Here is a 25,396-nt window from a genome sequence, read left to right on the forward strand (position 1 = left end):
TTTAAAAAAAAAAAGAACAGCAATACAGACACTCTCTGATCTGGAATAGCTGCAACCAGCTGAGCATTTTGTTTCTACCAGCCCTCACATTCTGACTCTAGTCCACCCTTCCATTCCCCATCCTGAGGTGTCCTTAGCCAATGCAGAAGAGGAGTTGCAGCTGAGAGCAGAGATGACATAGGAGCTCTACAGCTAAAACAATCTATGACTTAAAACATCTTTAGGCAAGTGTTATGTTTACAGAATGATTTATGGTGACAGTTTCATGGGTATAAACTTACCCCTCATGGTCAGTTACTTTCATAATTGTTAAAAATACTTCTCTTCTCCATGAAACACTTCCCATTATTTTCTGTAATTTTCACTGCATCTGGAATAGGAACAGACTTTCCTGCCCTGCTATCTCCACTGTTCCTCAGGTCTGCCTGAGCCTCTGTGGTTTGAGTGCAGGCAGCAAGTGCCTGGGGAGCACTGTGTGCTCACTGCACAGAAGTAGGTGGCTGAGTCAAGGGGCTGCGAGGCCCCAATGTGCAGGGAAACATGTCGGTTGGGTCTGCTGAGCTGTGCTTTGAATCTTCCTTCTTCTTGGTCACCATCAGAGAATATGGATATCAGCAGCTCAGGGCCTTTCCCAGGGTACTGTCGGTACCACCTGAAGTTGTAAGAACTGCTGTCCCTGTAAGTGCAGTTGAGAGAGGTGGTGTCTCCCTCTGGAACACTGAGGGTCTCAGGACTCTGCTCCACCTCCTTATGTTGGCAGCTCACCCCTGTGGAAAAATACAACAGATGAAAAAGATCAATTGGGTAGTGGGCGCTTACTCTACATGATAAAATTTATCTTTCAGTGCTTAAGTCTCCCTTTTTTAGAAGGTAAAACCACCCACATTCTTGGAAGAGATGCTATTTCACACATGGTCTATTATATCCCCATAGAAATGTCAGAACTCACAGATAAACTGAAGCCACAGGATCACTAGCAAACCACTGAAAAAATCCATTCTTTCTCCCAGATTCACCAAGAATTCAGATTTTAAATCATAAAACAAATAAGACCTCATCAGACTCTTTCAGTTCAGGAAAGCTAAAAAGATTTTGTTCTCACAACAGAAAAAAATGAGGTTCATTTCACTATACCAACAAGCCTCTCTCTGCCTCTCTGTCTCTCTGCCTCTCTGTCTCTCTCTCTCTCTCTCTCCCTCTCTCCCTCCTTCCCCTCCTCCTTCCTTTCTCCCCTTCCTCCTTCTTCCCCCCTACACACACACACACACACACACACACACACACACACACGCATGCATAGGACCACTTGAGAACTGCCCTTAGGTTACTGAGAAGCCATTGCCATCCTGTGGACTCACAGTAGGGATGAAAGGAATAATAAAATATAATAAATATAATAAAATATAGACAATTGTTAAATATACTACTGAAAGGAAAAATCTGGTTCTTTAAATTAAAAGTTAGAGAAACATTTACTGCCAGTCAATCAATGAGTATGTATGGGATGTGCATAAAAATATGCACACGTGCACATTTATATTTTATATCAAATAGCAACTCTTTTGTGAGGAGGAGTAGTTATTTAAGATAGTCTCATGCACTGAAAAATCATTCATGCACTTCTGTTGTAGAAATGTGAGTCAGGAGTCCTTCACATTACATAGCTCTTCTATAGGTCAGGCCAGATACCCTGAGACCACTTCCTCCTCTTCAGCTTTTAAAGCATTTTCTTTGTAATTCAAAAGAATCCTTCAAAACAGAATGGCTTAAAATCTTGCTTAACAAACTTAGTTTTAGCACACAGCCAGACTAAACTTTTTTATCAAGACTAGAAACTAGGACAGTAGAAATACTTCCTTCAATTTGGCAGTGATTCTACAGCCATGCTGAAACAAGGCTTGCTCAAGGGTGCAGTGGAGATGGAGCCGCCTCATCAGCTATCCTCTCAGCAAAATGTGACAATCCTCTTTATTTGTCTAAACTTCTTTCTGTTCACTTCAATAAAGCCCTGATGTCTAGGTTTGAGCTCTGAAAGGTGTGGTTCCGGCCTTTTGTCCTTCCCTGCATTTTCCACTCTTCTTGATGCCTGAGAAACAGACCACGTCGATCAATAGAATATCTACATCGGAGAGAAACTGGACCAACACAGAAACAAATCCAGCCAACTCATGCTCCTCCTTTGCTTCACAGCCTGATGTTGTCTGTGCAGAAGCTGGAGGCTGGCTGTCAGCAAAGCAGAAGGGCTTTTCCGACTCTAAAATCATGGAATTAGCATCCACCAAACACGGCCTGGTCAGATCATTCTATTTTCTGTGTAGGAAACAAAACAAGGCAAATATGCTTATATTGGGATCCTTTTCACTAGGAATAAGATTTACTTGACAAAGCCAGGGATTTAGCTCAATAGCATAAGTGCCTGCCTGGCAAGTGTGAGGTCATGAGTTCAACCCCAGAATCAAAAAAAAAAAAAAAAAAGATTTACTTAACAAAACACGATACCATTTCTCAGTAAATGTGAAAAACAAAGGGCAAACAATAGAAGCAGTAGACGGCAGCCACCACAACCTTGGAAAGGGATTGAATAGGAAACACAGACCACGAAAACTAGGCTGTGGGCCTCTAGCACAGTAATTGTAAGGAGCGCAGCTCATTGTAAGACTTGTACCAAAAAATTACATTAATGGATACATAGATCTAGTGTGATAGGAGACACAAAAACCATATCAGTGGTCAGAAAGTGATAATACTCCTCTGTCATCAAAGCTACCCTGCAAAAGCACTCGTGTCTAATGATGTTTGAAGGACAGGTGAGCTCATTCAGGTCCATGAAGGAAAATGCTACGGCAGTGACTAAAGAGGAAACCATAGTTCTGTCCTCCATCCCTGCTAAGCAGTCTGCTTTTCCCACAGCAGTGTGCAGTATTTTGTGAGCCACAGATTACTGAAAACCTAGTTTCCATTTAAAGATAATTTATCTAAAGATAAATACTACTATAAATAGTTCTAATGTGAGGTCCATCTAAAATATTTCAGTTGCGCTTCTTAAAAAACAAGAATGAAGATCTTTATACCTATGGAAAATATCACTCACACACATACATTTACATACATACATTTTTATCAATTCTGTTCACAATGATAGTTTTAAAATCATATATGAAAAAGAAGTAATACAGTGCCATAAATTAAAAATCATCTTCCTACTTATGTTACTTTTCCCTTTGCTCATTATTTCTCTATGGTCCCAAGGTACTGAAGAGTGCCTTTCCATTTCAGTTTGGAGGACTTCCTTGAGGATTCCTTGTAGACAAGATCTACAAATGGCAGACTCCTTAAGTGCTATATGTCGTGAGATGTCTTAGTTTCTCTTTTCTTTTTGAAAAACAGTTTTACCAAATATAGAGCTGTAGTATGACAGGTCTTTTTTTTCCTTTCAGCATTCTATCTCATCTCAAGCCTTCTGGTTTCCATGATACCTGATGAGAAATTGTTATTCTTATTAAGGACTTCTTCCAAGTTATTGTTCATTTCTCTCATTCAGCTTGCAAGACTCCCCATCTGTCCATCAGCAGTTTGATTATGTCATTGTGGATTGTTTGTCAGATCTCCTTTGGTCTATTCTATTTGGTGAGCCTTTTGGAGGTACAGATTCTTATCTATCATCAAATGTAGGAAGTCCTTGCTCATTATTTCTTCAGTTATTCTTCCGTGTTCTGAGCCTCTCCCCTCTACTTTTAAGAATCCTATTATCCTTGTCTTTCTACATCTGAATAATGCACACAAGTCCCTTAAGATTGGTTTTCTTTTCTCTTTCTCAAAATTGCATAACTTCAAATTGAGACAAGATAGAAGAAATAAAAGTTGGGCAGAAAGGAAACTGACATTTTGTAAACATTAGTTTTATTAAAAGCTGCAGCTTCAGCACACAAGTTACTCAAGTCCTTCTTTCCCTTCCATGAAATTCACTCAAAAAAATTCCTAAAGATTTTAACAGCACAGTAAGCCTATAAATTGAACTCTTTTTTTTTTTAATTGTATTTAAGGAGAAAAAGAAAAAAAAACAGAAAAAAGGTACAAGTTATACAGAATTTCAAAAAAAAATAAACAGTAGGAAATCACTAGTTAATAGACTACATATTGTCATCTTAGAAATAGTTGTTCAAGTTACAAAATTAAACCATATAAAGTAGACATTCAAACAGTGAGATTGCAAACAGTTCTGTTCAATAATCCAACAAAAACTCAGTAATATGGTTACCTGTCTTACACGCTTAAATATACATGCAGTTATATCTTTAGAGCACTTTCTTTTCCTTTCTTTTTTACATTGACAATTACACTTTTTGGGTTTTATTTTTCCCACAGTTCTTATTACTTTTTTTTTTAAGAGAATAAAACCAAATGTGACATAATAAAACAGAGTCAGTCAAATCAAAAGGAGGGACATAGTACATAATGTAAAAACAGAATACAAGGTGATCAACAGTGGTGAGCCTAATGCCTCTTGCTATCTTAAAAAGAATTGCTTATATCCTCTGTTATAATAAAATTGAACAAAACAGTAAAGAACAAAACCAATAAAACCAAAACATTGGAGACATTACAGGACTTCAAAAGAAGATAATAGTCAAACCAGAATGGGCATCATAGTGAATTATGATAACTGTTAAATCTCTGCACTGTTAAATCTCTGCTGTTATTATTATTTGCTTGTTTGTTTGGTTTTTAAGGACTGAAAATTAATGTTAAGAGTTTATTCCATCTTCATGATTATAGACATTATAGGCAAATAAAGCAAGCACCTTTCCCCTCCATTTAAACAGATGTAGCATTTTTGGATCTTTTTTGATAGGCAGGTTGACTCAACTTATTAACTTGAGTTGAAAGCTGGCAACATCAAATCTCTGTAATAGGTGGTTCTTCCCGAGGCACTGCAAGTATCCTGATTCCTCAAGTACACTATGAGCTCTGTAGTGGTGTTTACTTCAACGTTCTTGAAGCTTTCATGTGTTAATTAGACACTTAGAGGCAGAGAATGCTAAAAGCTATCTCCCTCATTGCTAATCCAGGTCACCCACAAATGTAACTGTTAGTCACTGTATAAAAATGAAACTGATTGAAAGTGTTGTGCTCAGATATCTTTAGAGTATTTACTTCCTGAGAGAGAAAAAGAAGGTCCTAACCAAATGCTTTCACAATGACCCCAGTACAGTGTAATGTCTTCGCAGGAAAATCAAGACATCAGGCAACCCTCATCAACTTAACTAGTTTATCATTATTTACATAGATATATTTAAAGCTAATTCCCAACCATGTATTGCAATCATAATCTACAGAAATTGTTCAGTTTTAGCACACTGGCAAGATGCCAGAGTAAGTGAAAAATCTAAAGCAGAGATCATCATTTACAAGTTAAGAAAGCATCAAGAAGGAAGAAATAAAACTCCACCCTCCTAAACTCATCAATCCCATGGCTATTTTCAGGGCCTTAGTTGACAAATCAACCTTCAAAATTTCCTGATGAGGAATCCATTTTCAAGGTCAAGAAGAATTTTCAGACTTTTCTTTGCCATAGTCCATGAAATCTAGTCCTTCAATAGGAATTTCTTTTTCTTTTATTGCTTTCTGAATGCACTGCTGATAGTGCTTGAAGACATCAGTACACGGGTCCCCAGAACCGTCTCCCTTGAAAAACTTCTTGGAATCAGCGATTGAAGCACTGATTGTACTCCCGCTCCCTGTCAATGCAAGCCTCTCTGATGCTGTGCACAGCAATGGCTGAAGTAACTTATTTGTTTGTTTTTTGATAATGTCCTCTGACCATTCAGTTGTCAGCCTTGACAGCATTCTGGGATATGTGGAATTTAGGCAAGTCCTTTGCATGAGTCCTTTAAGGAGACACCTGACTGTCAAAAGGATTCAACTGCTATATTTGATAACAAGGTCCAGCATCACAAACCCACATTGGGAATGTGTGTTGCCATTTAAAGATTGTCCTTCAGTCAGAGAAGATATGAAGATGAGGCAAATGAAAATTAAAGCACTACTAAGTTTTCCTACCAAGTTTTAGTTACATTTTTCTTTGACAAGTGTTTTCACTTATCAAGTAAATTTTATGGGGTATTTGATTAGAGTATATCCATTATTGTCTTAAAGTTTTCTCCCTTAATAGGTTATCCTTTTCATAGGCCTTGGACCAGAAAGCTATGCTTGCAACAAGCAACCCTGAAGGATGACATGTTTCCTCTGAGACAAACAGCAAACTTGTCTGATGCTTACTACTAAAGCAGTGATTCTCCACACTCATGGCTCCACCACTGTGACACGCACCACCTCCAGACCTCTATCTGTACCACTGCGCATCCAGAAGAGAAAGAGACCCTGAAGCAGTTGGACAGGTGTTTAGGCTGTCTGCTGCAACATCACCAATAATAGCTTTTGTTTCTGACCCAGAGACTGTGTTTTTACTGACACCACCAATAGAGCAATAAACCTGTTAACTTGTGAAGAGGAAAATAGTAAAGAGTACCAAACCACTCTCTACTGTAGAAAACAATATTTATTTTGAGAAATATGAGTTTCCCTAAACTGGTCTGAAATGAATATTTTATTTAGCTTTGTATAGGATTTAAACATCACTTATAATAAAATAAGCTATTTTCTGATATACTTTAATAATATAAATATTCTTTCAGCAAAATTAGTGCTCGAGATGAGTATAAATCTTTTAAGAGTCTAATAGCTGCTGTGTACAAATCTTTTGGTGCTGCAAACAGGACAAAGGAAACCATGAACTTTTGAAAGTGTCTCAACAAGACAAACTTTATTTCTGCAGCAGTGTGTGTCATTAACAGAGTAAGCACACCAAGCAGGCATCTGCTCAGGTTTATCTCTGAAGCTCAGTGGCCACTGTGTCTCATTCTATTGGCAGGAATGTGGCCTTACAACCTAACCTGAGTGAAACTGCAGTTGTTCGGTGGAGTTGGCCTTGTGATCTGGAAAGCCCTTTGTTATAAAGTTTTACAGCAGATTGACAGGCATGTAGCCTTTTTTTTCAGGTTTTTAAGAAATGCAGAAACAAGCATATGTATATTTCATAAAAAGAAGATTGTACAAAAATAGGGATTTTTATAGAATGAAGTTAACTACCTCCTTTGACAGAAAAGACTACATTTCCCTACATAACCACTACACAATAAAAAGTGGAGCAATTATTAACTAACATATTGACCATGTTAGTGATCTTTAACCCTGTCCTTTTAAAATCTAATCTCCAATAAAATGTCTACCAGAGTTATTTGGATTTGTTTACTGAGGATCTTTTCAGACTATAATAATTTAAACTAAAGCTTTGACATGTAGTAATTTGACTTTTGCATTAAATTATTTGGCTTGAGACATTACACCTTGTACTTGCTCGTGACTTTTGATTATGTGTTTTTGACACTCTATGGGTTCATTCACCTTACAGCTGAGTCAATTCTTCTGATAAGATGAATTTGGTTGGGTGAAGAGAAGCTGAGATCCTGAATTAATCTATTTCCCAGAGCCCTGAGAACAAAAGAAAGCAGGAATCAGAATCTGAGGAGTGGGCTGGACAGAACTACATTGTTCCTAAAATGAAACAGACATTATAAACTAAAGTGGACTTGCTGTGGGAATAAAAGAAAGGAAAATGAAGAGAAAGGGAGGAGCCAAGCAACATCCTCTCCTTCATTCACCCATTAATTCATTTGGCAGATATTTCTGTACTGATTGCTACAGGTGAGGCATTACTGTGGACACTAAGGATAAAGCCATGAATCAAATACCCCTGACGCTGTAAATTTTGTATTCTAACTGAAGGAATAAGCACTGCACATTTCAACACATAAATCAACAATGTACCTACGTGTTACAGCGCCTACTGAAAAAGAAGTAGCCAGTGTGCAGTGGAGGTTTAGTGAGTGCTGTGAACAGTTACTGTGGAAAGACCAGCAGAAGTCAGAGGATTTCTCTAAAGTTACTGGTATTAGAGCTGCAACTTGAAGTGAGACAGTGAGTCAGGCTGACCAGGCTTGGAGGACAAACATTTCAGATGAATGAAAGAGTAAAATGCAACTTGGAAATGGACTTCAACGACCTGAAAGAGACCAGTGCTGTCACAGCACAGAGTGACAAAGGAGTTAGGAGTGGTGACTGAAAGGTCAGGTTCACACTGTGTGGAATCATGTGTGACGCCTGTCATTCACATTTTATCCCATGAGCAGTAGAACTCCACTGATGCGCTCCAGGCAAGGAGAGAGAGCTTTGGATTTACACTGGGAAACAGCTGCTCTGCAAACCCATCAGGCTGGTGCTTGTTTCTAGATTCGGGGAACCCTGTGCCAGTGCAGACTGGAGTTCTTCAGATGGAGAAAGCCTGAAGATGGGTGCCTGGAGAGAGACAGGGCCAGAGAAAAGGGACCAGAACAACACTTACCAAAGTTTAAAAAATATATTTACCTATGAAAAATTATACCAATTCTATGTCAAGGGCTCTAGTATTTTCTCACCTTGTTTTATTTATTTTTTTAAGAACAAAACATGCAACCTCACACATTAACAGAACAAAAATAAAATACTGTAAATACTTTCACATAAAATGGAAACTACTTACAAATAATAACATGAAGAGTTGACTAATTATTGGGAAGTCAGTATTATGACATGATATTGTTGAAATTACAGTTTTGTTCCCTTTATTGAAATTTGGCATTCAGTGACATGTTTTCTCTAAGTCAAGCAACTCTATTTACAATAAAAAAACAATGTACTGATATTTATAAAGCATATTGAATAATCAGAAACATATCAAAAAGTGATTAATTTTTAAATGTATATAAAAACACCCTGAAGAAAGTCTTGGCATGGAAATATCTAAATATATTACACAGAAAGACTAGTATGTTAAGAAATAATGGTTGTATAATAATCCCCTTTCGTTGTTCGCTATTGTTACTTATTTGTCTTTTCTGTTTCTTGTTTTTCTAGTAATCTATTTTGTTTTGTTTTGTTTTGTTTTGTGTTTCCCTCTAATACAGAAAGGATAGATATACATGTAGAGGTTCATACATGCCTACAACTTCTCCTAAACAATTGATGAGAATCAATTATATTATGTGTGGTGAAATGAAGAGCTACCTTGAAGAAAAAGAGACATAATGGTATCCGCTGCTGACTCCATGCTGTGAAATCCAGTAATGCGTCTATTCTTTGCTCAGCGTGATTTTAGTCTGTCTTGTATTGTTTAATTTCATCATAAATGAAAGTATGTACAGCTATTTTGAAGAGAACAAGAGACACTATGGTAGCCATTGTTAATTTTCCTATTGTCAGGTTTTGAAGGCCTGTAAAATGCCTTCATCACTCTACTCTGATAAGTTTAATACTATTTTGTTTTGTAAGAATTCATTGTGTGTGAAGATACAGACAACTATTTAGAAGAAAACAGAGACATTATAGGAGCCACTGTAGATTTCTTGTTGTCTTGCTTTGAAATCTGTGTGACATGCATTGTTTTTTTTTCTGATCTTCTTTGTTTTGTTTTGTTATGTTTAGTTTCGCTCTTTTTAAAATAAAAAATCCTAAATTTTTAATTTAACCTACTTTAAATTTACCTTTATCAGATTTTTTGTTTTAATAACAAAGTCCTAAAGACATGAAGCCATGAGGGTTCTCTTTAAAATGAGACCAAAGATTGTCTTGAAATAGGCAGATGGTGACCCAGTCATTATTTATCAACTCTCCATAAAAATTCTTTGTGGACTCTGGATGACTGTCCTCTTTAACACCTTAAGTTACAGATGCTAGGCTTTCTTCTTAAAGTAGTGTTCTGTATTTCACATAATATGTTGAAGTTTTAGAAAAATAGTCTACAGGGTTTGGAACGTATTTTCAGTTTCAAAGATTACTTAAATATTAGATGTAGATCATGTGGGACTGCAGAATAGTGCAAATGATTTTCCCTTATTTAAATGTCAGTAAAAATTATTAAGCTCCATTATGTCTACTTAAAATTTTACCGTGTGTATGAAAAACATTCTATGTATTGATCAATTCTTTTTATAAATGTTGGGGCACATTATTTAATACCTGTATATGAAAATATTTTAAGATCGGAATACAAAGAATGCATATTAAAGAAAGGGAAGGAAAGTGCTCTAAAGGATATAACTGCATGTATGTTTAAGTGTGTAAGATAGATAAACACATTACTAAGTTTTTGTTGGATCATTGAACAGAACAATCTGCACTCTCAATATTTGATTGTCCACTTTCTATGCTTTAATTTTGGGACCTGAACAACTATTTCTAAGATGACAATATGTAATGTATTAACTAGTGATTTCTTCGTGTGAATGTCTTTTGAAATTCTGTATTACTTCTACTCTTTTTTCTGTTTTGCTTTTTTTTCTTTAAATAAAAAAAATGCATATTTCTTCACACATTTTTTTGTTCTTAAAGAAGACACTTTTTAGGTAAAATTTCTAATCTGGATTACACCAGTACTTTTTTGCTGAACAAAAATAAAGGTGAGAAAATCTTTGAAAAATAAGGCATATCTTTTTTAAAAAATTTTATTTAAAAGGAAAAAGAGAAAAAAACAAAACAAAACAAGATAGTGTAAGGGTACAAGTAATACAGAACTACAAAAAAACAGTAAGAAAACACCAGTTAATAGATTACACATTACCATCTTAGAGATAGCTACTCAAGTCACAGGATCAAAGTGTACAAAGTGGACATTCAAATAGTGAGACTGCAAACAGTTGTGTTCAAGGATCCAACCAAAAACATTAATATGGTCAGCTATCTTAACACACCTAAACACACTTGCAGTTAGTTGTATCCTTCAGAGCACTTTTTTTTCCTCTCTTTTTTACAACAAAATTTATGCATTTGGGGTTTTATTACTCCCATAGTTCTTATTACTTTTTGGGGGGAGAGAATAAAACCAAATATGACAAAACAAAGCTGTCAGTCAAAACCAAGGATAGGCATAGCAAATGATGTAAAAACAGAGTACAAGGCTATCAACAATGATTAACATAGTGCCTCTTGCTTCCTTAAAAAGAATTGCCTATATCATTAGGTATTATAAAGTTGAACAAAACAGTACAGAACAAGGCCAATAAAACCAAAACATTGTAAACATTGCAGGACTTCAAAAGAAGATAATAGTCAAACCAGAATGGACATCATAGTGAATCTTATTGCCTTCAAAGTAGTTGCCTATACCCTCAAACTTGATACTATCAAGCAGAAAGGAACAGAATCTAATCAGTCAAAACAAGATAGTGGGAGTAATACAGGACTTCAAATCAAGATAACAGGAAATCAAAAAAGTTACTATATTATATCCTGTTAATTTTTTTTATTTTTTCCCCTTAATTATCAAGACAGTGTAAAACCATTCAAGTGGATAAAAGTATTGTAGAGTATTTAGAACAAGCTAACAGAAAATAAACAATGGTTTCTATATTATCTCTTTGCCTACAATAATTTTTGTTTATACTATCACATATAATAAAATCCAGCAAGATACAATATGATAAAACCAATGGAGACAGAAGAGCCATAGTTTGGTGGAGCTTCAAAACAAGATGATATTAAATCAGCACTAGCTATTAGGATGTCTTGTTTTCTTTGAAAAAGCTGTTCATTTCATCACAGGCAATAATTTCAAGCAGCCCAGAATAAAGCCATTCCAATTAACAAGTGAAAACTTTATAAAGCTTCAAGGCCACATAATAGGGAATCATTATTACCACATACTTTTATATATTTGAATCATTTCTTACACTAGGGAAACTGTTCGGTATTCACACAAGAAAGTTTGATTTATTACACTTATGAGCATGGTCTGAAGCTGCGCCCACTTATTTATAAATATCTCAATGTGCTCATTCTTTATAGCTGAGTAGTACTCCATTGTATAAAAATACCACAATTTTTAATCCATTCTTCAGTTGATGGACACTTGGGTTGTTTCCAGGATCTGGCAATTACAAATTGTGCTGCTATAAACATAGGTGCGCATATATCACTGTGGTATGATGCTTTCAGTTCTTCTGGGAATATGCCTGAAGTGGAATAGCTGGAATAAATGGGACTGCCAATCCCAGCTTTTTGAGAAATCTCCAGACTGACCTCCACAAAGGTTGTACCAGTCTGCACTCCAACCAACAGTGCAGGAGAGCTCCTTTTTTCCCCACAGCCTCTCCACCATTTGGTGGTGCTGGTTTTCTTGATCCTGGCAATTCTTTCAAGAGTGAGATGGAAATTCAGTGTGGTTTTAATTTGCATTTCTCTAATGACTAATGATGATGAACATTTTTTCATGTATTTGTTTGCCACTTGTATTTCTTTATCTGAGAAGTGTGTATTCATCTCAGATGCCCATTTTAGGATTGGATCTTTGAATTTTGGGGGTCTGAGTTTTCTTAATTCTTTGTATGTTTTAGACAAGAGTCCTTATCTGAGGGGGAGTTCACTAAGATCTTTTCCCAGTTTGTGGGTTTTCTTTTCACTATTGCTGGAGATTTTTTGTGACATGCAGAAACTTTTTAATAAGAGGAGGTCCCAGTTATTGATTCTGGGAAGTATTTCCCGTGCAGTTTGAGTCCTTTCATGAATTCTCTACCTACCCCTATGTCTTCAAGGTTTCTACCCAATTTGTCTTCCAGTAGATTTAGTGTTTCTGTTTTAATATTCAGATCTTTGATCCATTTAGATTTTAATTTAGTACGTGGTGATAGGCATGGGTCTAGTTTTAGTTTTCGGCAAATGGAGAGCCAGTTTTTCCAACACCATTTATTAAAGAGACTGTCGTTCTTCCAGTGAACCTGCTTGGCTCCTTTACCAAAGATAAGGTGGTGGAGTGTGTTTGTAGTTGTGGTTGTATCTTCTAATCTATTCCATTGATCTTCGGCTCTGTTTTGATTCCAATACGATGTTGATTTTACTACAGTTGCTTTGTAGTATAACTTCAAGTCAGGGATTATGATGCCTCCTGCTTTGCCTTTGCTGCTTAGAATTGCCTTTGCTATTCTAGGCCTCTTCTGGTTCCAGATGATTTTAGGAGTGATTTCTCTAGATCTAGGAGGTATGTTGATGGTATTTTTATTGGGATTGCATTGAATCTGTGTAACAGTTTTGGGAGAATGGCCATTTTCACAATGTTTATTCTTCCTATCCATGAACAATGGAAGTCTTTCTATTTTCTGAGATCATCTTCAATTTCTTTTTTCAGTGTATTATAATTTTCCTGTGTAGATCTTTCACTTGGTTCGTAAGAGTAATTCCTAAATATTTCAATTTTTTGCTTGCTAGTGTGAAGAGTGTGGCTTCTCTTATTTCTCTCTCTGTGATTTTGTTATCATATATGAATGCTATTGATCTTTGAGTATTGATTTAGTATCCAGCTACATTACTGAATTTATTTACTATATCTAAGAGTCTTTCAATGGAGTTCCAGGGTCTTCTATGTAGAGTATCATATCATCTGCAAACAATGATAATTTAACTTCTTCTTTTCCTATCTTTACTCCTTTTATTTCTCTCTCTTGTCTAATTGCTCAGGCTAGTACTTCCAGTACTATATTAAATAGGAATGATGATAAAGGACATTCTTCTCTTGTGCCTGATTTTGAAGTAAAGGCTTTCAATTTTTGGTCATTTAGTATGATACTGGCTGTTGGTTTGTCATAGATGGCCTTTATTATATTGAGGTAAAGATCATCTATTCCAATTTTCTGTAAAATTCTCATCATGAATAAATGTTGGACCTTATCAAAAGCTTTTTCTGTATCTATAAAAATGATCATGTGATTCTTACTTTTGGCTCTATTGATATGGTGGATTACATTTATTGATTTACATATGTTGAACCATCCATGCATGCCTGGGATGAATCCCACTTGTTCATGGTGTATAATCTTCTTGATGATTTTCTACATCCTATTTGCCTGTATTTTATTGAAGATTGTTGCATCTGTGTTCATTAGGGAGATTGGTCTGTAGTTCTCTTTTTTAGTTGGGTCTTTCTCAGGTTTTGGTACTAGAGTAACATTTGCTCCCAGAAATGACTTAGGAAGGATTATTTCCCTTTCAATTTGATTGAATAGTTTGAGGAGGGTCGGCATTAGGTCTTCTTTCTATTTCTTGTAGAATTCTGCAGTGAATCCATATGGGCCTGGGCTCTTCTTTGTAGGTAAGTACTTAATTACATTTTCAATTTCATTAATAGAAATTGGGTTATTCAGCAGTTTTACATCCTCTTGATCTAGCTTTGGTACTTCATATGTTTCTAGGAATCTGTCTATTTCTTCTGTGCTGTCAAACCTTTGAGAGCAGCGGTTTTCAAAATAGGTGCTGATGATCTTCTGTATTTCTGTAGAGTCTCTAGTGATTTCACCTTTTTTATTTCTTTTTGCATGAATTTGAGCTTTTTCTTCCCTTTTTAAAATAAAGTTGGCTAGGTGCTTATCAATTTTATTTATCCTTTCAAAGAACCAACTCCTTGATTCATTGATTCTTTGGATTGTTTGCTTAGCCTCTATTTCATTGAGTTCTGCTCTGATTTTTATAATTTCCTCTCTTCTTTTGGCCTTGGGCTCTTCTTTTTCTAACTGTTTGAGGTGTACCATTAGGTTATTTATTTGTATTCGTTCTGTTTTCCTGATGTGGGAACTCTGCAATAAATTTTCCTCTGAGGATGACTTCCATTGCATCCCACAGATTCCGGTAAGTTGTATCTGTATTTTCATTTTCTTGTAGGTATTGTTTAATTTCTTCTTTATTTTCCTCTATGACCCACTGATTACTGAAGAGTGTGTTATTCAGTTTCCATGTGTTTGTGGAATTTTTCAAGTATCGTTTATCATTAATTTCTAATTTCAAAGCGCTATGGTCCGATAACATGCAAGGGATGATTTCAACTCTTTTGCACTTATTTAAATATGTTCTGTGAGCTAATATATGGTCTATTTTAAAGAATGACCCATGTGCTGCTGAGAAGAATGTATATTCTGATGTTGTTGAGTAGAACATTCTGTAGGTGTCTATCAAGTCCATTTGTTCACAGATGTGATTCAATTCTGTTACTTCTTTGCTCATTTTCTGTCTGGTTGATCTGTCTCTTGCTGTCAATGGTGTGTTAAGATCTCCTGTTACAATTGTGTTGCTAATAGTTTGAGTTTTCATTTCTGTTAATAGTTGTTTCATATAACTGGGTGCTCTGGAATTTGGTGCATATATATTTAAGATAGTTATCTCTTCCGCCTGGAGTTTTCACCTAAGGAGTATGTAGTGATCTTCTTTGTCCTTTCTGATCATTGTTGGTTTAAAGTTCATGTTGTCTGCAAACAGAATGGCTACTCCTGCTTTTTTTTTGGATTTCTGCTGCATGAAGTATTGTTTTCCATCCTTTGACTTTCAGTCTGTGAGTATCCTTCTGGGTCAGTTGGGTTTCCTGTAAACAGCATATGGGTGGATTTTGTTTCCTGTTCCATTCTGCCAGTCTCTTTCTTTTGATTGGTGCATTGAGACCATTTACATTAATGGTTATTACTGTTAAATGCTGGTTTATTGTTGACATGTTATCTCTCTGCTGTTGCATCTTTATCTTTCTGTTCTGTTTAATTATCTGCTTTGCTTAGTGTTTTTTTTTTTCTTTGTGTATCTAAACTGTCTCTCAATATTTTTGCAGGGTTGCCTTGGTGTTCATGAAGCTCTTCAGCTGTTCTTTGTCATGGAAGTATCTTATTTTACCACTGATTCTGAATGATAGTTTTGCAGGGTACATCAGTCTAGGTTGGAAATCATTTTGCTTTAGGATCTGGAATACTTCACTCCATGCTCTCCTACACTTTATCGTTTGTGCTGAGAAGTCTGCTGTGATTCTGATAGGTTTTCCTTTATAAGTGATCTGTCTTTTCTCTCTGACAGCTTTTAATAATCTATTCTTGTGTTGGATTTCTGGGATAGTGATTATTATATGTCTAGGTGTAGTTTTATTTTGGTTATGACTATTTGGAGTTCTATATGCTTCACTGAACCTGATGTTGGTTTCTGATCTCATGCCTGGGAAATTTTCAGCTATTACTTCTCTAAATATCCTCTTGACATCCTTTATGTTGTCCCCTTCTTTTTCATTAATCCCTATCAATCTTATGTTGTTTTTCTTTGGGTCATCTTGCAGTTGTTGAATTGTTATTTCCTGATTCCTTGTTATTTTTAAAAGATCTTTCCTTTCCTGTTCACTAGCTGCAATTCTGTCTTCAAGCTCTGAAATTCTATCTTCACTTCCATTGAGGTGGTTTTTATAGCTTTCAGTGGAGTTTTTGGTTTCCTGTATGTCTCTGTGCATCTGCTTTATGTATTCTGTTTGTTTCTTATATTGTTCATTCAGGGATTCTATCTTTTTGTTTAGTTCCTCCAATTTTTTAACTGTGTTTTCTTTAGATATATTCAGCATCTCTTTCATTTCTTTTATCATTTCTTCTTTTACCTGGGAGATTATTTCGAGTTCGAATTCCTTTAAAGTTTCCCAGAGTTGCTTGTTTATTTCAGTAGTTATTATATCGGATATTTGAGGTGTGTGACACGTATTTTCCTCTGTATACATTGCTCCTAGGGTTTCTTGAGATGGGCTGAGGTTTGAGGTTGTAATTTGGTCTTTCATTTTGTCATTTTCCTATATTTCCGTGTTTCAAGTGTTATTTGAAAGCTTTCTCAGGGTCTGTTGGAAATCCACTTCTATGTTCACAGCTCCTGGATCCTGGCACCCATTTTCCCCAGGCTGCTGGGCCTCTGGAGCCTCTTGCCTGCCTGCTTAGAATTCCACAGTCCCAGATAGGCTGGGCTCCAGGAACAGTGTGTGGCTGCCTGCTTGCTTGGAACTCCACAGTTCACTGAGCCAGCCTAACAGAGAGGTCGATGTAGGAACCTCCGACCCGCCTAGCCACTTCACTGCACCTGGAAGGCTTGAGAGTCCCGAACAGGCTGGGCTTGGGGGAGAGTGCGCGGGGCACTTACCCCAGGCAGCGGGTCCTCTGGAACTGGTGATGCTCGCCTGCTTACTTAGAAATCCACAGTCCTCCAGATACATGGGGAGGCAGATGCAGGTGCCCCAGACCCGCCCAGCCGTTCCACTGCACCCAGATGGTGGGAGGGTCCCAAATAGGCTGAGCTCCAGGGATAGTGTGCTCCTGCCTGCTTCCTTGGAACGCCACAGTTCTCCGAGCCAAAATAAGGCATATCTTAAAATTCTAAATAAAAAAACTTATGAAATTTGCTATGGATGTCTTAAAATTTAAAAATAGAATGGGGACTTTCTTGTACCTGGGTGCTGGGGATTTAGCTCAGGGGCATAAGCACCTGCCTTGCAAGCAGGCGGTCGTGAGTTTGATCCCCGGTACCAATAAAAAAAAATGAAATTTTAAAAACAACTGCAGGGTATTAGTTTCTTGAGCATTAACATTAACCCTTATAAGTTATATATTCATTCATGAGTTTTGTCCCTTCTTGTCAATGGACCTAATGGAAAATATTGCACAGAACTCAAGTATGAAGGAAATAATTAATAAAATATCTAAGCAACAAGTACATACTTTACACTTACAAAATGAATCCAAACAAATAATTTGAAACACTTTTCTGATTTAGAGGTTCTAAGTGTTATCTCATGTTTTATTTGAGGTTTTTCTTTCATGTTTTGTTTTGTTTTTATTTACAAATTGACACTGCAAAAAGAGTTTAAATGATCAGCAAAACTGCCAACTTAAAACTGTTGACTTTAAGTAATAGAGGCATAATTTAAATTCACATCACAAATTTCTAAAATGGCAATTGTACAAGCATATGGCTTTTTCTTGTATCTGAAATCTGTTCTGGCTCTCCCTTGGCTAAGAATGGAAAACTGGGGAGCCTTCAAAAGCTGCCACAGTGTCCTAAAGTGTTTTAACAAATGTTGGCCTACTTCATTTCCCCTGCATACCTTGATAACACTGGGCTAAACAGCAAATGAAAAAATTCAGACAATTGTAATTTAAGTAGTAGTTATCTCTGAATCTGGGGGGACCTTGATAAAATTGATCAGAAAGTAGTTTTCCCAAATTAGACCAAAAAGCCCACATGTAAGAAACAATTACCATGAATCAACTGAACATTAAAATATTTGGCTCTTGGAAAAAAATAAGGAACACAATGGAAGCTGAAAAGTACATTTAATTTAGAATCTGCTCTTGTAGAGAAATTTATAAGGTTTATAAACTATGGGCTTTCCAAATTTTTATTTCATGTTTAATTTTTGGCACATAATTTATTATGTCACTGTTTTAAGCCAATTCAATTAACCATATCCAAGTAGCAATAACTTTCGAAATGCCTTGAAAAAGCATAATGAAAGAAACTGCAGATCTGAAAAGTAACTATTGTCTGCAAAGCTTATGTCCAAACTTAGAATATATCATGTTAGTTCCCAATTCCTCCACAGATGGCTTAATTGTATGTTTAGCCATCACTTCCTGTTCAAGTTTAGCAATAAGATAAAAATTTTAAAGAACTGTGCTATTTCTAAACATTTGCTTTTCATATGCACCATTTAGACCATCCCTCACTACTTCCCTTATAATATTAATGTAATAAATAAATATAGACTTTTAGTTAAGGTCCTCTGCCTTAAGTTAAGTGAAACATAAAATAAGGTAGTTTTATCAGTTCTTACTGGAACGGCTTTAAATATACTTACCAAATAAGAAATAGTAAACTTTAAGTTTCACTCAGAAAGCAGATATATCCCAATCCACTTCTAATGTCTGCATAAAACATGTCATCATTTTAGTTTAGTTTGTATCATTTTCTTAGAATTGCATCTCAGGTAAAATTTTAATGAGCAAAATAACAGAAATTACACTTGTCAAACTTTGAAAAAGTCAGCAAGTTCTTTAGGAAAACGAAAATAATTTGATTAACAATTACCTGTCACTAAAAATTAATAAATAATAAATGTGATTTTGTTGTATTTTACTTACTATTAATGTAAAATGGAATGGGAAAATTTGCAGATGTAATGTTGAAGAACTAGAACCAGAACACTGGTAAGATTTCTTTTGTCTTCTGATACCAATAATTTCCAGAATGAAAAACAGTAACATGTGTTTTACAGAATTTGAATTTATAAATTCAGAAATGAAATTAAAATTCATCTTAGTGGTAGAAAAATTAAGATAGTTAGTGCTGCCTAAATTTCAAATAAAAACTCAAGGGTAATAATGGCTGCTTTTTCTTCCAAACAGTCATTTTTCTATGAAATATTGGTTTTATCATAATGAATCCCTTGTGCTTTCTGTCAACTGAGGCTTGCCAAAGCATAACACATTTCCTTTGAAATTTAACCTCAACTAAAGTGTCAGCATACAAAAGAGTAAAGTATGTTCTTATCCAGATTAGCAAGTTGTTCTCCTGAATAGAATTGCTTAAATTATGTGACGCAACTACAGAAGTTTGCAAAGTGCATGCAGAGTATAAAAAGATGTAATACCACTAGAATCTTGACATCTTAGGCACACTTCCTATATTAAACTACATCTAAAATTGCTAACATGCCACACATACAACTATAAGGATATTATTGAAGATGCTCATAAACAAATCAATGAAAACGTACTCCAACTGCCATCAAAACTGTATCCACATTTTCCCATCTATGGAATTTTATAATTTCTTCACTTGCTTACACAGACATTAGTATATTAAGTGTTGGGATCTCTTTGCAAGTTTATAGTGGCTTAGTGAAGTGATTGGAAAGGCACAAGAGATTCAACCCAGTAATGTCATTCCTACCTAACATAGAACCAAAAACCCCACCATTAAGTATGCTTTTCTTTGTATGTCCTCTTCCAGACACCTGTTTTCCAAGTGCAGACACTAGAGAGCACAATAACACAGGAACATCATTTATATTTCATGCAACTAACAAAGTGGATTGAGAGGCAGAAAATGGAAGTTACAAAGGGAAGAAGAGTATTTTAGATGAGGGACAAGAGAGAAAAAGAGGAAAATCAGAAATAGAAGAGGGAGATAGAGCAAAAGGTGAGCAAAACTATTCAAGTCTGCATCCCAATAATTGGGTTATTTCTTTTGGCAGAGACATGATCAGGTTAACAGACAGCCTGAGATCATAGCATGGTATTTTTCTCTCAGGAAAAGTCAACAAATATTTGTTAAAAGGGTGGATGGGCAAAGTAATAAATTATTTTATGATAAAACTTTCTATTACTCAAGAAATAGAATGAAAGTGGGGGAAATGATTACAGTTATATTCAATACCAAAACACCAGTTAATGTTGCCATATTTAGTGGATTAAGAGACTTGTAAAGAGGCATTTGGATAGTGGGGTTGCCTGCGTGTCTATAGCTGAATGTGCTGTTAGCAGAGTGCATGTGAAGGAGATGCATCACTGGGGTTGTACCTTTAGAGGGGATATCTCTCACTAATAAATCACAGAACAAAAAGACTAGTATGTGTTATGGGCTGCACCTAGATGTGCCCCCACAAAGCCTCATGTGGTCATGGGTGGCAGGTCTTTCAAAGACAGCTGAGTCTAACCTTTGGATTGGTTCGTTGTCTATTGCCGGGATTGGCTGCACCTGCCTAAGGATGGGTAGCTGGCATACAATATAAGGGTGGGAAAGCAGTTTGCTCCCACTTTTTTCCCTTTCACGCTTGTTGCTTGCAGCTACCATGAATGTTGCCCCTTAGCCACCCCAACCTGCCTTGGAGCCAGCAAGTATGGAATGAGATCTCCATGAACTGTGAGTTGAATAAACTTTTTCTTCCTTCATTTTGGGTGTTGGGCATTTAGTCCCAGCAGTGAGAGAAAAGTAACCAGGACAGTATAAAAATATGACACAATAATATTTTATCCCTTTCTTGTTGCTAGGAGAGAGTGTCTGGCATTCCAACTTAAAAAAGAAGATTATCTTGGCTGATATTTTCAGTGCATGGACAGCTGAATCCAAAGAAAAAAGATGTGGTGGAAGATACTGGCAGAGTAAAGCTGTTCATGTCATGGTGTCTGGAAGTATAAGGAGAGGGAAGGAGGATTGGAGGGAGACATATCCTCACAGGTCACCCCCCCCAGTATCTCACCTCTTAAAACCCACCTCCTAACAGCAAGTCAGTTGTAACATATGCCTAACCCATCACCTTCCAAACACATGAGGTTTTGGGGGTCATTTAGATCTAAGTCATTACATTGTACGCATGGCCCTCAAAGAATCATGTATATTTCTTTATGCAAAATATATTTAGTCCATGCCTAAGAGTCACCACTCATAACAGTTTTAGCAGTGCTGAAAAGTCCAAGTCCAAAGTCTCCTCTCAGACTCAAGGCAAGCTCTTACATATGAGCCATGTAAAACTTAAAAAGATAATAATACACTGCCAACACACAATGATACAGGATAAATATTCCCATTCAGAAAAGAAGAAGTATTGGGGAGAGGAGAAATCAGATCAAAGCAACAGCAGAACCCAGCAGAACAAACATTAAATTTGGCTCTGTGCCCTGGACAAATTGTGCTGAAATGTGAATATCATAATGGTTTGAGCAGCTTTGCCCCCATGGCACTGTGGGTGGTAGTCCTTTCTCTTCATTGGCTCTGCTCACTGCCTCCTGCTTTCCTCAGATGTTTCCCATTCCTGGATTCTTCAATTCCTTGGGCTCTCCGCTGCACTTCTGGCTCCACTCAGTATTTCACACACTGCCCTCTCAAGGGCACAATGCCCAGCCTCCAAGGCCTTCTTCTGCAATCTGAGTGGAAGCCTTCCTAACTCCACAACTCTTACATTTTTTGCACACCTACAAAATTCTTGCAAAAAAAAAAAATCTCTTGCCATTCAGCCTAGGGTTCTTTTGCCTGATTCAGATGGACATCGTGAATCAGCAAGTGGAGCTCTACTTACTTTGTGCTTCCACCAGATAACACCAGGTAATGCTGGATATCAGTGGTTGATGCAGCAGCCCCTGTTCACTGCTGCTGCTGGCCATCACCATCTAATGTCAACTTCTGCTGGACACTGTAGATTGGCTAACGGGTACTGGGTCTCTGACACTTCCAGCTGTCTGCCAAATGTCAGGTTGTGATGGACACTGTAGGGTGACTTTACTAGTTGTGAGTATGTGCTGGTAGCCTTCATTGGCTGCTGATCACTGGAGCTCTTTGGAGTTAACAGCTCTGGGTGTTTATTCAACTTTCTTTGGAATTAGACTGTTCTGTCCACATTACCCAAGAAATGGATTGTGAGCAAGTTTATAGGAACATTACAGTGAGTCTATTTTAACAGAGCCTATACTGCAGCACAGGAAGGAGCCCTCCTAGACTAAAACTTAACAAGTGCCTAGGAGTGCTACTTATGTAGCAGCTTACAGGCATGTTTCAGGAGAGTGAGGGCTGAAACCAGGGAATGTGCTGACAGGCATGCTTGAATGTTGGATATGCAAACAAGAGGTCCAGATCCCCCGCTTCCTGATCTTAGCCTGCAGAGGTGCCCTCTCCTTTGCATCAAAATACAGCAGTACACTCACCTCCAGTCTTGCTGTTTCACAGTGCCCACTTAGCCTGTGTTAGGCTGAGTTCTCAAACAACACCAACAATTGGTAACGCTTATCCATAGAAAAGGATTTTACACTTATTTAAAATAATATCCATTTACTTAGTAAAGTTTGTCGGTGTCATATGTTATTTTATTTCATCTCTACAATTTTACTGTTGAATAAAGGGTTAAGCTTTATTATGTATTTTCCCAGTGGTAGCCTGTAACCTTTCACAGTGTAGGGATTTTTAGTACCAGAACCACCTCACATGTTTTCCTCACCTCTGCCCATGAGTACTTCAAAATGGGAAGCAGTTCCATGACCATGTCAGTGGCAGTAAGCCAGTGACACTCTTGTCCCAAATTCAAGAAGCACTCAGGTATCATCAGTGCTTTCATAGGAAGAATGAGTGATGGGGAAGAAACTAAACTTTGCTGCAGTCTCTCAAAGACCTCTAATTCCCAACACAGTTTCCCATCTGTGAAGTATAGAACTTTCAGGAAACATGAACTTCCAAAGCCCTACCTGTTACATTTGCTATCCATGTATCCCAAAACCTATGAAGGGTACCGGCACATTGTAGGAGCTGGTAGATGCTTGCTCACTCATGCATGAGTTTCACAGATGGCAGCTACCAATGCATTATTTCTTCCAGCTTGAACTCCTTTGTAGCAGAAGCAGAGTGTGTGATACTTATTAGGTTTTTAAATATGTTTTCAGGGGCTGGGGATTTAGCTCAGCGACATTAAGTACCTGCCTTGCAAGCAGGCTGTCATGAGTTTGATCCCCAGTACCGATTTAAAAAAAAAAAAATGTTTTCAATAAGGTGTTAGTCGCTAAATTTACTCTCAAGTCACAGAACATTGTACATGCTGATGGAAAAACTCAGATGCCCATTTTTAGTGCATGTAACCCATCCAAGTTTATGCTCACATTTGCAATTCCTTTGTCAGGTTTGGTAGAAGAAAAGCTTTATTGGCCTGTGTTTCCACACTTCCCAAAAGAGAACAGCTTCCTGCCATACACAGAGATGGACTTGGGGTCTGGTGGATCTTGTAGAAGACAGCAGGGGTCAGGACTGGCATATTCAGATGAGGCTGTAAGAGGATGTGGAGGGTGACCTGATAAAATTGGTGGACCAAATGACAGAAGCATTTGCCATTCACTCTATAGACAGCCCAACACTCTACTCTGCAAGGGGCCCCAGCTCAGAGCCCACTTCTGATGCTTCTCTCATGCTCCCGGTGCCAAGCTGCAGGTTTGGGTTCAGATCACAGGTGCCTAGCCACCGCTGTGTGGCTACAGCACAGAAGTAGGTGGCTGAGTCTTCAGGCTCTGAGGCTGTGATGGACAAGCTGCTTCCATTCTTCAGTAACGTGGCTCTCAGTCTTCCCTTTTGTTTCACGTCTCCAGCTGAATACATGGAAAACAGGTGTTGGAGTCCTAGCCCCTCATCCTGTCTGTACCACAGCAGGCCCTTAAAAATGCTAACTGGGTAGGTGCAACTCATGGAGATAATGTCTCCCTCTTGGGGTACCAGGGTACGGGGACGCTGCTCCACCTGGGTTTCTCCTTTCAGACCTGTTCAGAAATACAACAGAAGTCACAATGTGCAGGCTTTGGTTCATAAGTTTGATTCCAAATCTCCCACAAAAAAATACAGTTGAATCCAAACTACATCCCTAGGATTTCAGTGCATATCCCCTGGGACTCCCAGCCCTTACAGCCCCTCAACTCACAGCCAAGATGCAGCCAAAATATAACCAGCACAGAACCTTGCACCTTCTCCATTCTGCTACTTTGTCTTAATAAGATGAAATGTTATCTAAAGAGTGTAGCCAAAGAAATCTTCCTTTCCTTATTATTTTGGTAGAGCAATCTAGAAGTGCTTTTCATCTGCTATATGAGTCTCTTGTGTAAACTTATTTTCTAGGCACGAGGGTTAAATTACAAAGAGAAAGAAACATTGCTACCCAGTGGTCACAAGTAGAATCATTTTTTTTTAAAAAGTACTGTGTGCACCTCTTAGACCAGGTAAGGCATGGCAAAGGAACGGGTCTACCATTCTCATATGGTGGATTTTTAAACTTTTGTTTATTTTATAAACCTCTGTAGTGTAGTCACTAAAACTCTTAACTTTTCTGCCTTGTTAATCTATTCATTGATGTCTATTTCAAGGAAAAATAATCACCAGTAATTACAGAGCAGGTAAAATAAAAAGGAAAACATTAGCGTTTCTCTTCAAAATGCAGAAATTGTAGCTGATAAAACTAAAGAAGGAGGAACAGAGATAGCTGAGTGCTCCAAACAAAATAATAACGCAGTGGAGACCTACATAAGTATAAAAAAAAGAACAGAATATTAGGAATGCATCTTAGGAAACGCATTTTTGTAAATTATAAGCATCTTTCACTGGATCAGATGTGAAAGTACTAGGGACAATCTTTAGACAGAGATAAGTGAACACAATAATATATTTGGTCAGCCAAGAATGTGATGATGAAGAAAAAATGTCTCTCTGACTAGAAGCAATAGCTCAGTATGTAAGACTTCAATAGAATATTTTCAGGCAACAACATATGATTGCACCATAAAACTATATATTTAATGCTTAATTTTAAAAGACAAGTGATTTCATGTGCTCAGCCTTAGCAATATCTTGACTTACAGTGCAAGCTATAGTTAAAGTGTCATAAATGATATGATAGAATAACCCAGAATACATGTTTACTGACCAAATCAAAATTCATTTGATTTCATCCACTTCACTTATA

The 25,396-nt window shown here is 37.1% G+C and overlaps 1 pseudogene and 2 gene segments (V, D, J or C); all 3 read right to left on the bottom strand.

Annotated features, from left to right (window-relative positions):
• Positions 1-399: 399 nt before the first annotated feature.
• LOC101787021 (T cell receptor alpha variable 12-2-like) lies at positions 400-1,159 on the bottom strand. The segment is given in 2 exon segments: positions 400-767; positions 950-1,159. Coding segments are annotated over 2 exon segments (477 nt in total).
• A 4,382-nt stretch (positions 1,160-5,541) lies between these two features.
• LOC100716842 (TP53-regulated inhibitor of apoptosis 1-like) lies at positions 5,542-22,076 on the bottom strand (annotated as a pseudogene).
• A 1,593-nt stretch (positions 22,077-23,669) lies between these two features.
• LOC134473123 (T cell receptor alpha variable 7-like) lies at positions 23,670-24,516 on the bottom strand. The segment is given in 2 exon segments: positions 23,670-24,203; positions 24,362-24,516. Coding segments are annotated over 2 exon segments (447 nt in total).
• Positions 24,517-25,396: the final 880 nt, after the last annotated feature.

Source organism: Cavia porcellus, unplaced genomic scaffold (genome assembly GCF_034190915.1).
Source record: "Cavia porcellus strain 051 isolate PalLab524CR breed Dunkin Hartley unplaced genomic scaffold, mCavPor4.1 scaffold_26, whole genome shotgun sequence".
Taxonomy (NCBI): domain Eukaryota; kingdom Metazoa; phylum Chordata; class Mammalia; order Rodentia; family Caviidae; genus Cavia; species Cavia porcellus.